The sequence below is a fragment of the Cyprinus carpio genome, chromosome A7 (assembly GCF_018340385.1).
Source record: "Cyprinus carpio isolate SPL01 chromosome A7, ASM1834038v1, whole genome shotgun sequence".
In the NCBI taxonomy this organism is placed as follows: domain Eukaryota; kingdom Metazoa; phylum Chordata; class Actinopteri; order Cypriniformes; family Cyprinidae; genus Cyprinus; species Cyprinus carpio.
Window position 1 is genome coordinate 31,852,438 of NC_056578.1, and position 15,364 is coordinate 31,867,801.

General features: G+C 36.1%; 1 protein-coding gene across 3 annotated transcripts; it reads right to left on the reverse strand.

The window, feature by feature from the left end:
* Positions 1–4,105: 4,105 nt before the first annotated feature.
* On the reverse strand, positions 4,106–15,229 carry LOC109094334 (breast cancer metastasis-suppressor 1 homolog). 3 transcript variants are annotated; one of them, XM_019108063.2, is made up of 12 exons: positions 14,996–15,140; positions 13,836–14,067; positions 13,316–13,406; positions 12,988–13,115; positions 11,385–11,464; positions 10,788–10,884; positions 10,163–10,198; positions 9,296–9,388; positions 6,805–6,869; positions 6,684–6,723; positions 5,144–5,252; positions 4,106–5,039 (listed from the first exon to the last, which is right to left on the reverse strand). In XM_019108063.2, the coding sequence occupies exons 2-12, from the start codon at positions 14,041–14,043 to the stop codon at positions 4,922–4,924; spliced, it is 1,065 nt and encodes a 354-aa protein (XP_018963608.1). In that variant the 5' UTR covers positions 14,044–14,067; positions 14,996–15,140; the 3' UTR covers positions 4,106–4,921. The 3 variants fall into 3 exon arrangements, with proteins under 3 accessions (XP_018963608.1, XP_018963610.1, XP_018963609.1); XM_019108065.2 differs by lacking the exon at positions 5,144–5,252 and having other exon boundaries at positions 14,996–15,229; XM_019108064.2 differs by lacking the exon at positions 10,163–10,198.
* Between the last annotated feature and the right edge of the window lie 135 nt (positions 15,230–15,364).

Below are 15,364 nucleotides of genomic sequence, written 5' to 3' on the forward strand. Positions count from 1 at the left end.
TGCGCCAGTAGGTGGCAGTATAGAACTACTAATGGGGAGTTGTACTGTATAACTATAGCTTACTGTACGCATTTGGGACAGAGGACCTTCTTCGTGATCGGTATAATTTATGCAGTTTATTACTGACATTTAATTAAACTTATAAATGTTAAATGCTTGTATAAACATGATCATTTCGTTTGAAATTGTATATGTTTTTGTTATGTTATTACTGCTGCATGACTCATCAGTTTCTCATTTACAACGACGTATTTTTAATGTGCATCTTATTCTTAATCTTTATAGTTAATAAATGTATATTAATAAGAAATGTGATTTGCATATGTGTATAATTTAGTTAGTTCAATGATATTATACAGTGTTGTAGCCTAATCTTTTGCATTTTCTACATTTGTAGGAAACCATAAGTGTAGAATTGAGTCTGTTTACTCATTTGCATCAATCAGAGTGAGAGAAAAGGTGAGAGATGTTGAGACAGGTGAAAAGCTTTTGGGTAATAGTGAATATTGACCTATTGTGCACACCGTTGTTGCTCCCGCTGTTAGCAGGGTATAATCGCTGCATTTGGGGTAAAAAAAAAAAGAAAAAAGACAGAATTATGTATTGTGCCAAGAAGGTTGTCTGTTCGTTCACACAGCCACAAACTGATTGGAACTGATTGGACACAGAACTGCCTTTAGCGGAGCCTTTACCGATTACCTCCATTAATTCAAAGCATTCGGCACAGTCATCTGTGAGTGATATCACCTCCAAAAATAAACACACCCCATAGTATAGTCCCACCCCTCACACTGATTGACAACTTTCCGTGTAGACATTGCAATTCCATTTGAGTTTTGGCAGGTTACATGCACGACGCAGAGAGAGTGAAAAGGCAAATGTGGTGATTGATATTGCTATTTAAATATGAAAGGTTCATAACTCGTGAGACATGGGCAATACAGTTTCAAATGAACTTAGCTTTTTCATTTGAAATGTGGCAGTCACTGTGCCTTCACGAAAGTGAAAATGTAAACTGTAATGCAAGATTTGTAATTGCATTTGGATTATGTCGCAATTTATGTGTCCACATGTGAAAAAAAAAACTGAATATTCTTCCATTTTATTGATTTTAAAGGAATTTATAAGTTTAAATGTCAAAATCAGTCAAAACAACTGCTGCACATTCCTCTAGGGGGCAGTAACACTTGAGACTCTATGGAAGTGATTTTGAATGTCAACAGCATAACTTCGGTATCACTTTTGACAATGAAAACTACTGCAAAATATCAAAATGTTCTTCTAGGAACCAGTAACAAGAAACAACCTTCGGATTTGAGAAAGAAAACTGCGTTCATTTTAAATAAATTTATTAACAGATTTGAATTTAATTCAATAGCATGTATCCTGAATTACAAATGAGTTAAAATGTTTTGAATGTCAAACTCAGTCAAAACAACTGCAGTATCTTCCTCTAGGGGGCACTAATACTGGAGACTCTTTGGAAGGCTTCGCAAGCTATTCTTGAACGTCAATAGCGTAACTTCTCCATCGCTTTTGACAGTTAAAACTATTGGAAAATGTTTGTTTAGGAATCTCTAGGAAAACACAGCCTTTGGATTTGAGAAAGAGAGCTGCATGCAGTAAAATGAATTTATTAACAGATTTGAATTTAATTCAATAACATGTATACAGATTTATATATGACAGTAAAACTTGTATAGAAATGTTCTTCTATGATACAGTAACAAGACACACACTTTGAAGCTGAAATAGAAGACTGTATTGAAGTTAAATGAATTTATTAAAATATTTTGAATGTCAAACTCAGTCAAAACAACTGCAGCACATTCCTCTAGGGGGCAGTAATACTGGAGACTCTTTAAAGGGTTAGTTCAGCCAAAAATGAAAATTATGTCATTAATGACTCACCCTCATGTCGTTCCAAACCCGTGAGACCTCCGTTCATCTTCGGAACACAGTTTTAGATATTTTAGATTTAGTCCGAGAGCTTTCTGTCCCTCCATTGAAAATGTATGTACGGTATACTGTCCATGACCCATGACCAGAAAGGTGATAAAAACATCATCAAAGTAGTCCATGTGACATCAGAGGGTCCCTTAGAATTTATTGAAGCATCGAAAATACATTTTGCTCCAAAAATAACAAAAATTACGACTTTATTTAGGATTTTCTTCTCTTCCGGGTCTGTTGTGAGCGCGTTCACAACACTGCAGTGATGGCGCTGACGTACGACGCTGTTGACTTGTTTTCTTTATTATTGGGCGCACCAGAAAATACGTCAGCAGCGTCGTACGTCAACAGTCACAGCAGTCGCGTTCACAACAGACCCGGAAGAGAAGAAAATCCTGAATAAAGTCGTAATTTTTTTTTAATTTTTGGAGCAAAATGTATTTTCGATGCTTCAATAAATTCTAAGGGACCCTCTGATGTCACATGGACTACTTTGATGATGTTTTTATTACCTTTCTGGTCATGGACAGTATACCGTACATACATTTTCAATGGAGGGACAGAAAGCTCTCGGACTAAATCTAAAATATCTTAAACTGTGTTCTGAAGATGAACGGAGGTCTTACGGGTTTGGAACGACATGAGGGTGAGTCATTAATGACATAATTTTCATTTTTGGCTAAACTAACCCTTTAAGGCTTCGCAATCGATTTTTGAAAATGAAAACTACTGCAAAATGTTCTTTAAGAAATCTGTAACAAGTCACAGCCTTTGAAGCTAAAATAGAAGATTGTATTTATTTTGAACTAAATTTTGTAGTGGATACATTTTCTTCAGTATGTGTTCTATTATAGTTCTGTGGCTAAAACCACCATCAAAATGTTTGTCTAAACAAGACACACCCATTGAAGTTGTGTAATAAAACTGTGTTATAAATTAATTTATTAAAATTTAGATTTTCAAATTCAAGTCAAAACAACTGCAAAACAACACTCTTTGCCAGCGTTGTCTTAATTGTTGAATTTCAATAGCATGTTTTCTGTTATAGTTCTGTGACTTAAACAAATGCAAAAAATGTTCTTATGAAACTTTTTTTTTTTTTTTAAATGAACTTATTTATTGGTTTTAATTTCAATAGCGTGCACTTTTTCGGTGTCATACTTCTGTGAATATAACAAAAACAAACAAACAAACAAAAAAAAAAAATTCACAAGGACCTGGAATCAGCCTACTGCATAACCAAGGGATTATGGAATGATAATGCTTTTTAATATTGTTTTTCTTTTATTAATATATTTATTAATAGTATATAATAATAACCACTATCATATAGGTTGTTTAAAAATATTTCTTATTTAAATTCATTATAAGTGTTTGTCTTTATATCTTTCAAAGATCTTGGTGCACAAATTGCTCTTGTCTTGTTAATTATAAAAAAAAAAAAAACATTCCAGTGGGAAAATATTAATCATTTAATCATTTTCAAGTACTTTGTAGACGGTCCCTAGCTGGCCTAAACGCTAGGGCGCCTCTACTAAAGTCTTTATGCGTTGCAACAAATCGAGGATGGATTAAAACAAATAAACTGCGATGTGTGTTCAGTTCTACGTTCAATTGCTTTTCAGATAAGCCATTTTTTATACAATTATGCTCATCTACTAAGAATTTATTGAATTTTTTCGCGGCTGAATATCTGTCTAATATCCAGTGTCAATCTAACTAAGATCTTACCTGCTCATCTGTCTGCGCACCTCCTCTTCAAACTCTATGAACCACGAATCACGCAGAGACTCTTGAATCGTTAGATTCATTAAATCTCAACAACCCAATAATTGAAAGCAGTCTTTACTTGTATGTACGCCAGGGTTGGATTTGTTTTAATTTTCAAATGTGTAAATTAAAATGAAAACTTCTCGAGTTTTCTAATCACTGTTGAGAGCGCATCACTTTGGCAGAGAGAGAAAATTATTATTTGTTTTCCATTCAGTGCGTCTTTTTATGTTAAGTTAGGCGTTAGTCCCATCTAGTGGCTAAAAACAAACAATATAGCTAATTTAGCGCTTATGGACACTACAGCGCTCCCTGGAGGACACACCTCCAGACTTTGGCAGTCCTGCAAGGTTTTATAATGAAAGAGGCATTAAAGAGCATATGTAATAAAGTTTAGATTTTACTAATGCTTCTTTTGTTATAAATACATAATTATCTTGAACACTTCATAAATACATTAAAAAAGCACCCTCTGTTTCAGATCGCTTTACAGATTTCTATAAATACTATGCATTACAATAACAGTCTTTCAAAATGTGCCGGGAAAAAAAAGTTACATCTCTTGTTTTTCTGAGTGCAATCACAAAAAGGTGTTTGATTGTGTTTTCTTGTGTTCTGGGTAGAGACAGCCACATTTAACAGTCCTGATCTGCTTCCTTCTAAAATACAAACCTTAGCTATTAAAATCAGATACAATATCAGTTTAAAGAAGCAGTTTTTGCAACATAAGACAAAAAAGATCCAATGTGTGAGTGCAGTCCTTTTCACACATTTTGTGTCTTTAGTGAACATAATCACTTTAGACAAACAAACAAAAACCCATAATGATCTGAATGTGTATCAGACCTCATATAAGGTATTATGGATGTATTCAGTGTAAAGAACTCAAAAGTATTATTATACAGAAAGACTTCATATGGTCTGTTAGCATTTGGTCATGTCCATGTTGTGTGCGAATTAATTTACAAACTTTAGCTGCACCAGAGAATGCATATTTGATCCAGATCCCTCTTATTATAATATTCATCATGAAATATGTATAGAAAAGACACTGCACATAAAGTCCCCCGGTCTGATTAATACCAGTGCATAGCAATAGATTGGATTTTTATAAGCTGTTCTAAAGGTGTCGATGAATTTGAGTGTTAATTATTAAAGGGTAGGTTTACACACTCTCTGTGTGTAATGTGTATCTTCTCTAAGCTTTTCGTATGGTGTATTTGCCTTTCTGAAGTTGGGAGATGTATATTTTGGTTTTGGTGCCATCTGTGAGCTTGAACCAGACCTCTCCTGTGCTGATCCCTGTTATTACGGCCCTAAGAGAAACACACAAAACAGGGAAACCATTTCAATTGAAATGCTTTTGCAAACAAAGCCACAGCGAAGACAGATGCGGTCTTATGTCTTAAGCTCTACTGACTGTGCTGGGCTGTCGTCATTGACTTCTAGAACGACACTGCTGCCTTTGGAGAATCTCTCTCCATCACAGAAGAGATCCCCACCTTCACATTGCACGGGCACCTGCCTGTCTAAGAGACAAACAGACACGCACACCTCTTCAACATGTTATTCCTTAATAGCTCATAATGCTCTAACTCTCTGTTTTCAAGACATTTTATGTCACTGTATAGGGCTGTCTAGCTCTGAAGTGAAATTGCTGTCATTAAATGGTTCAAAGATGCGACAAGATTACACTCAAAAAAAAAAAAAAGTACAAAAGCTGTCACTGGGGCGATACTTTTTCAAAAGGTACACCTCTGTACCTTATTTACCTCTGAAGGATGCATATTAGTACCTTAAAGATATGTATTAGTACTTAAAGTGTTTATTTTAATATGTACATAAATGGTACCTTTTAAAAGGTCAGCACCCTTTCGAAAGCATTCAAAAAAAGTAATAAAAGGTATCTCTTCCAAGTTATTCTGTGAACTAGATGTGACCACGACGAGATGAGTGACAGATTTTATTTATCAGTTTCTATTTCTACGCCGCTGCATTAACTAGCCCTCACTTTTGCTCATCTGTTCTGACTGTTTCAGGTTCAGTGTGGATTTGTGGCTGAAAGCTTACCGAGTAGAAACTGGTTAGATTATAAGAGTTAAATATTAAGAGTTTATCTTGAGTTTGACTAGTTGATTGTTGATTGCTTATCAAATGAAAACTGCATCAGCAGATGTGTACACCTTTGTGAAAAGAAGTGTACTTCAGCATACTTTGTTGAAATGTACTGCTGAATGTACTGACAAGCATTTATTGAAAACTAGAATATATAATTGATTCCTATGATGCAAATCAAGACAATAAATGAACGGAGGGGATGAGAGTGAGAGAAAAAGTGAGATCTGGGGAGAAATAGAAAGACAAATGAGAGACGAAGCGTAATCAAATGTTACATGTCAAACAATGTGACACTTAAGCCAGTCTGGAGTGACAGACGTGGCTCTATAAATCAAACATCTGTATTAAACTTAAACAGAGAACATGCTTAAGCCTTCGACACATTTAAGCTAGAGACAGACAGTAACACTATACATGTTGTGTGTGTTTGTCTACGAGTCTGTGCGTATCCCTGAAGGCATGTTTATTCAAAAACATGCATCAACACATACAAGATACTCGAAAACAAACATGAACCTTGAATTAAAAATTATTATACAGCATTAGCACATTTTTGAAGTGAGAGAGAATCCTATATTGAAATCTATTCCAAGCTTGTCGTGAGAAAGAAATCATTGGTTAAATATATTTAACCCGAGGCAAGGTCTTTGATGGTCAGAGCATGTGATTTCCTTCAATAAATATACAATGAGTTCATTCAGTCAGTTTTGTCAAAGTTTAATGAGGTTGACCTGACTACCATGAGATCCTTGATCTCGCAGTGTAGCTTCCTGAGATAGAGCGACAGGCAAGCTTAAACAAAGTACTTAAATGAACACAGTGCCATTTAATAACAGACTTACTGTCTGCTTTCTTCTTCAGGGGCATCAGTGCCGCTTTTGCCTGAAAGAGAAAGAAAAAAGTCACGATCCATCACACACGTTCACTGTGAGTAAAGGGCTGATCACTCATCATAAATCACACCTTCTTGATGGCCGTCCAGTCCTCTAGTATGTCGATGTCTCTCAGCATATACACTATGTATGGCCCTGAAAAACAGAGACATGTTGAGCAAGCAGGATAGGAAGGAAGACAACTTTTTCAAACAAATTGTGGATAAGAGGTATAGCCTTTTGGTTAAAGATCTAATCTGGTAACTGGGCAATTTGTTAAGGCGATGTGTTGTGTTTTGGATATTGGTGTCTCTACCATGCTACTTAACTAGCTTCACCAGCAAGATTCCCATTTTTAGCATCTTTTGAAAGATTAAAAACACAAAACTGGCATAAACCGTTTTGGACTAGTATGGAAAGTTCCGTGAGGTTTCTTTCCCAGAAATGGTCCAAAAAATAATAATTTATACTGTTTCAGGAGAAAGTATGTCGTACGGCAATACAATGAATGTTAAGACAGATACATTATTTAATGAAACGAAATGAGCCATGTGTGATCCCTTTATCATCACACTGTCTGATGTGGACCGCAGTCTATTAATTGGTGGCCTCTGATGAACTTTCTAAATGTAATGTAAGACCTTTTGGATAAAGTGTCAGATAAACGACTAATTAGTATGTTTTTGTTAGGGATACACTATACCACTTTTTCCAGAACAAGTCGATACCGGTAATTTTACTTTTGGTACTTGCCGATACCTGTATTTGTAATTTTTAAATATATTGGGTAGAGAATTTTTTTTTTTATTATGTTAGCTGGCTTCATTTAGCAGATATTTCCTTCAGTTATTTTCACACTTAATTATGCCCGTTAAAATGTATTGTACAAGCTTTTGTTACTTTCACTGTTCGTTTTATTGCTCTATGGTATTTCATCTTTAATTTAATAGCACATTACAGCTGCTCCATTGTAGGGTCTCAGTACTGTAATTACAAATTTTCCTGTAATAATGCAGGGAATCATTCGTTATAACAGGAATGAACATGTTTTCTGAAATATAAGTCCCGTTTTTTATCATTTAAAATGTGATGCAATTAATGTTCCAAAGTGACTCATTTAATCCAATTAACGTTAAGCAAGCAAAACATTCACAACACGCACACATTTGTATTGGTGCCTTTCTCACAGTCTGCCAGTTTCACTTTCGCTTTAAATAAAGCCGCGAGCTCAATCCACTCAGCCTGCTTTGCTTATTAGCTTGCGCACATCAGCTATACAGGTGTGAATATTAAATGTTTAGCATTATATTAATTATTTACATGTACTTCATAGATATCCTTAATCTATAACAAATGCATTCTGCTCTCTGTTCTGTTGTCTGTGTTTCTTTGTCTGGACTAAAGTCAGCAGATTTCTGAAATGAAAACTGGTGACATTTCCTAGTTCAGTGGAAAAACTCTGAAACACTGAAATCCCCCTTGTGATTACCTACGAATTAAAAAAGGCGGACAATAGTAAATAGTAATGGGGAAAACTAGTAAATAGTAACTACTGCAAATAGAAAACACATCAAATTATTTATTATTTGTCTTTATAAAATCACATTAAAATATGACACATATGATTAATAAAATTAATAAAACTGTATTTTACAAATATATTTAATGTTGTAATGTTCTAACTGTATTTAACATTGTCACAAACTATACAGTAAATACAACTTTTCAAATTTTATGTTTATGCTTTTGGAAATGGATCTTTTCTATCTCTAATCAAGCTTATTACTTTGCATTTTAGGTTCATTTTGACCACAAAGTATGTGCTTTCTGCAAATGTAATTGTGCAAGTGATAAATTTTATATATATATATATATATATATATATATATATATATATATATATATATATATTATTCATATTGGAGTTGTGATGGCGAAAGTTTCAGGAATGTTTAATACTGTGTGCAAAACAATCCCGCAACCTTGTCATGCGTTGTTATAAAGTGCACACAAACAGTATTACTTTGTTTTAACAAGTATACTTAGTATGTGACTGCCTTGAAACCAATAACGGTGTCTCTTTTAATAGAAGAAATAGTGCTCTACTCTTGTCCAAGTTCTTCATGGCTAAAGTAGCGTGGGACCAAGTAATCAGTATAGCTCGCAGTGCCCTCTGCTGGTGAAAATAATCACAATCATAAGTTTGCCAGCGGGCTATATTGGTCGGGCTTTTACCGTGTATCACTGTCAGGGACAAAAAAAAGAAACACCAACAACAGAACAAAAGAGAGCAGAATGGAGTCAGGGACAGGACACCAAAAACCGGAACTGTCCCTGGAAAAACAGGCACATCTGATCACCCTAGTCTATACTGTCCACACTCTATGTGGTATCGGAGCATTTAATGAGTACCAGTACAAGAACAGGAGCGCAGTATCAGGCCCGATACCAGTATCAGTATCAGGGTATCCCTAGTGTTGGTGCTGGAACAGGATTTAATCTGGAAGGCAAGTGGTGTCACAAGTGATGACTAAATGAGAGAGAAAGAGACAGATCTCCATCTCAAGAGAATACTTTCTTACCTGACACAAGAGATGCCTTCTTCTTCCTGTCTGGGCGAATCAGGTGACTCCTTTTCTTACACTTCTTCATCCTAACTTCATCATTCCACCACTCTGATTGATAAAGAGCAAGAATGTGTTTACGGATGTGGTTTCTAACCTAGAAATGCCTGGTGAACAAATATGCTTAAAATGTCCCCACAAGTCTGTCAAAACCCTTTTAAAAAGTGTTAATAATATTAAGTGCATAATGTTTTTATTAAAAATTAAGTAATATTATAAATGCATATAAATGGGGGGATATCATTTAGAGATTTGCATGAACTGAGTGCATGAGAGAGAGTGTGTGACCTGACCTTTCACTCAGTCTCTTTACTTTTCCTCTCACAGCATATTTGATACACACATTTCTAAGGCCTCTAAATTATCAACATGATCAAAACTTTGCTAAAAATCTTTTGTATACAACAGTACACAAGTATCTATACATGCCTTTTGTTGTCTGATTGTACACTTGCTTTGAATCTTAACTGTTTTTTACAGTATAAAATAATGTAAGAATAACTGGACTGAAGCAACTAAAATATACTTGATTATAAACGCATTGTTTTTAGAACAATCACATTAAATTGTACCAAATAAGATACACCAGGCTTTAGACAAATGTTTTTCTATATCTCTTAATCATCATTACATTGCATTGCGTCATATGTTTTGCTCCAAACAATAAGAGCCGCAGAGCTTTGATCATAAAACTAAGCATTTAAATAACTCATAACTCAGTTACACTTATATCTTAATTTTTACACTATAATACTTAATGAATTAATACTTGTTTCATAATTCATTGTCTATACATTATGTGTGAAATGATTGTTTGTTCCTTACTGTTACTGTGAAGCGTCCTTGAGCTTGGGAAAGGCGCTATGTGAATTAAACAAATTATTATGATTATTATTAATCCAGTTAATACCATCATTTTGCTTTATTATTTCTTCATCTATGTAGTTGTTTCATTGCAGGATGATGTATATTTTGTTTTTTGTGCAGCACTTTGGTTAGGACTCGTTTTGATTTTTAAGGTGCTATATAAACAATCCTTGACATTACACACCTAAACGCAAAATCAAAATATGAAGTAAAAAACAAATGCAAAAAAAACCCAGACCCAAACCTGCTTTTAAACAGTCTGATGAGCCCCGCTGTTTTGGGTTAGGTAGGGATTCAGATGGAGTAATAATATCTAGCTTTACATGAAACAGAAGACGTCTATGCAGACATCAAGTGTGCCTCGCAAGTCTTGAAAAGTGAAGCCAAATCATTTCGATCGCTCCCACCCTCTTCATGTAATCTAATGGGACGTGAGACAAACTAAATACTCAGTGGAAGTGAGTGAAGGTGTGCCGTCCATCTGTTTTACAGTTTATGGCAGACATATATCCCTACTCTGACACCCAGTCTACATAAACGTGTGTGTGTGTGTGTGTGTGTGTGTGTGTGTGTGTTTATGTACCTGAGGTGATATCTATGCTCTGTTTGTCCTCCTCCAGTCTGTGGATCTTCTCCAGCAGTTCTGTTTTCATGGCATCAAACAAGAGTGTCCTCTCACTCTAGAGAAACAAGCATCTCATCATCACACACACACACACACACACACACTGACTCGATATGATTCATGATCATCACTGCACTGTCAACAAACACTGTTTTGGAAGAAACATGCAAGTATTTATTTACAGCAGTGCTTTTTCACTGTGGTGTGTGTGTTTGTTTGTTTTTTTGTGATACTTCTTCTAGATTATGATAAATATGCTGTGTGCATGTTTGTGTGTGGATCTGCATATTAAAATGTTTAATTACTAATAGGCATGTAAGTTTGTAGAATCATACAATAGTACCATGGTATTACCATGTTTTTTAAGCATGGTACCAATGTAATAACATTACTTAATAACTTTTTTGTACCATGAATTTTCTGAAATACCCTGTAGTACCATGTAAATTTTATTGTACATGAATATGACACATCATTTAGTACCACAGTAACACAGGATTAGCTTTTTGTAAAGGATGCTACATCTAGATATGTGGGTCAGCTGAGCCGTGTTACCTCTAGATGCTGGCTTGCCCCCTGCACTTCACATTCATGTTTGTGTCTGACCACCTGCAGACAAAGTTCTCTATACACACCTACAGAAAGAGAATTAACAGTTGACCTGAGATCTGTGGTTCATATGTAAGAGTGATGACATAAAGCAGATATATGCGTGCGGATATACAGTGGTGTGAAAAAGTGTGAGCAAAAAAACAAAAACATAATCCAAATCTACATGGCCCTGTGTGAAGAAATGTTTGCCCCCCTGTTAAAACTGTGGTTTATCACACCTGAGTTCAATTCCTCTAGCCACACCCAGATCTGATTACTGCCACACATGTTCACAATCAAGAAATCTCTTAAATAGGACCTTCCTGACAAAGTGAAGTAGAACAAAAGATCCTCAAAAGCTAGACATCATGCTGAGATCCAAAGAAATTCAGAAACAAATGATAAAGAAAGTAATTGAGATCTATCAGTCTGGAAAAGTTTATAAAGCCATTTCTAAAGCTTTGGGACTCCAGCGAACTACAGTGAGAGCCATTATTCACAAATGGCAAAAACATGGAACAGTGGAGAACCTTCCCAGAAGTAACCGCCCAACCAAAATTACCCCAGGAGCACAGCGACGACTCATCCAAGAGGTCACAAAAGACCCCAGACCAACATCCAAAGAACTGCAGGCCTCACTTGCCTCAGTTAAGGTCAGTGTTCATGACTCCACCATAAGAAAGAGACTGGGCAAAAATGGTCTGCATGGCAGAGTTCCAGGACGAAAACCGCAGCTGAGCAAAAAGAACATAAAGGCTCATCTCAGTTTTGCCAGAAAACATCTTGATGATCCCCAAGACTTTTGGGAAAATACTCTGTGGACTGACGAGACAAAAGTTGAACTTTTTGGAAGGTTTGTATCCCATTACGTCTGGCGTAAAAGTAACACCGCATTTCAGAAAAAGAACATCATACCAACAGTAAAATATGGTGGTGGTAGTGTGATGGTCTGGCGCTGTTTTGCTGCTTCAGGACCTGGAAGACTTGCTGTGATAAATGGAACCATGAATTCTGCTGTTTACCAAAAAAATCCTGAAGGAGAATGTCCGGCCATCTGTTTGTGACCTCAAGCTGAAGCGAACTTGGGTTCTGCAGCAGGACAATGATCCAAAACACACCAGCAAGTCCACCTCTGAATGGCTGAATCCTACTGAGATGCTGTGGCATGACCTTAAAAAGGCGGTTCCTGCTCGAAAACCCTCCAAAGTGGCTGAATTACAACAATGCTGCATAGAGGATTGGACCAAAATTCCTCCACAGCGCTGTAACAGACTCATTGCAAGTTATCGCAAATGCTTGATTGCAGTTGTTGCTGCTAAGGGTGGCCCAACCAGTTATTAGGTTTAGGGGGCAAACACTTTTTCACACAGGGCCATGTAGTTATGGATTTAGTTTTCCCTTAATAATAAAAACCTTCATTTAGAAAACTGCATGTTGTGTTCACTTGTGTTATCTTTTACTAATATATAAATTAGTTTGATGATCTGAAACATTAAAGTGTGAAAACATGCAAAAAAATAAGAAATCAGGAAGGGGGTCAACAATTTTTCACACCACTGTATGTCACCTGCCACTTGTGTCCTCTGCTGTAGGTTCTGCTGCAGTGTTGCCAAGGGTTCTCTGTACTCTCCCGCCTTTCCTGTCAAAACCTCGTCCAGCTTCATTTTAACCTGGTTCAGACGTTCTTGAAAAAGCCTGTAATTGTTTAGGAAATCATTATCGATAGAGCTCTGTTGAGAATTTAGTTCTTAGAGAAATATAATTAGTTTGAACAATACAATAGAGATATACTATTTTTATTGGTGGCCATCCACCCCGTATGATGGCCCTGTTCCTATTGGTCAAAAAAATGAAATGCCACATAGCCTAAACCAGTTAGAAAGAAGTATTCATACTTGTCTTTTAACTGCAGGAATTGTTTTTCCAGATCAGACATTTCATCTAGGCACTGTAATCGTCTTCTCTCACAATCTTCATCATCCATTTCTAAAAAAGAGAAAACTCACTTTCATTCAATGTTGTTCATCCATTCTGTTTATTCTCTTTTCCTATCAATTCCACTCAGTCTTCACGTTACTATACTACATTCTGTGTATCGCTATATGATCAATTTTGGCTATTTGGATGCAATTCAAAAGCACTATGCATTCAAGTTACAAGATTTGGGGGAATTTGTCAATTGACAATAGTCACGCAAAAAATTAAAATAAAATTTCAAAAGTAAAACAAAACGGCTTATGTTTCTTTATGCAAAATATAATATAATAATATAACATATGTAATAATCGTTTTTTTGGTTAGGGGGAGGCGAACTGTTACTCTCCCAATGCAACTACTTTGACAGCTGCTGCAACACAACTGCAGACAGATATGAAGAAAACAATGAGAAAATTATGAAACGTTCAATCAGCAGACCTGAACTTTCTTCCTCTTCTTCCTCTTCCTCCTCTGGCTCACTCTCCTCCAGGTCGCTGTCCCTCTCCTCTCCACTCTCCTCCATTGTCTCCTCTGCATCTCCTCCCTCTCGCTCGTCCTCCACCTCACCGTTAGTCTGAGGAACCTCAGGGTCGGCCTCTGTCTCCATCTCCTCCTCTGGATCTCTGGCAGCCGGCTGAGCTGGCATGACTGTTTATAGCACTGTACTGAACTGTATAATAACAGCGGTAAGATCTCATGGTGTCTGATGCACTAAGTAAAATTGTAATTATTAAAATTGTATAATTTAATTATATATGATTATAAATAATTTATATTTAATTAAATGATAAAATAATACTGCATATTTTTCCATTTAATCTCCAGTTTTCCATGTTTATATTCTCATATTTCGTATTCTTATTTACCTTGTATCTTTCTAGGCTGTATAATGATTTCAAACATTATAGCATAAAAAGCACCATCCATCAGTACCGGAAGATATTAAATGATGTGCATGTAAAGACAACTGACCAGTCAACTTTTAGCGGACACTAGCAGCTAAAAGCACAGTATCCTGAGACAGCAGCAGCTGTTTAAGACCCTATTAACCACTTTATGTTTAATTACAAAGAGGTAACTCCGTGCACTCGTCTGATACAGCTCGTAGTATGATGAATTAGGAGCGTGTTCACGCACTCGACGTGTATCATTTACATCCTCCAAAGGCCGCACTGCATTGACTTACATTACAAGCTCATTACTCATTCTCCACATCTATAGCTCATACATTATATGATGTGTGAGCCATTAATAGTTACAGTCTCGTGCTGTTCACATAGAATTGTGGATTTAGGTTAGTTATAAAAACTCGTTTTCCAACTGAACAACTCCACACTTCATTCAGAGACATGAAGTGTTCAGTATAACGCGGTACAGTAATGTTAATGCACTAGAGTGGGAAAAGAACGGTTGCGCCTTTTTAAAAGGCACAATTACGATGTAGTATTGTTTTAACTTACTTTAGAAACGTTGCATTGAATCTCTCGATCGCTCCATGAATGTTTGCAAATTAACCGGTGCAAGAAGCAGGATAACAATACGCGACGATCTTACAAACAAACTCTATTAAGTGCATAAACAACAACTAAACAGCTTACCTTCTTGTTGATTGTTGTTTAAGTCATGGAAAATATCAACAATTTTTGACTGAATTTGCATATCAGGGCAAGTTGACATCGGACAAATCTACTTCCTCTGCGTTTATACATTTGTTGAAACACACTACCGTTGTGAGACGCTAGCCAATCACTGCAGACCTCGCTACTTCTAAGAACCAATAGAAGCTCGATGGTGAAGAATCGTGGGCTCTTCGATTTCAGTTCGGTGGTCAAACTGGCCAATAGCACTTGGAGCTGAAAAACCCTCGAACTTTCTACTAACTGACAAGGTTTCCCTAAAAAGACCGGCTTGAGTTATTTCATCATGGACAGAAGAGAAACATATTTTAATAGAAATACAATGAAGAT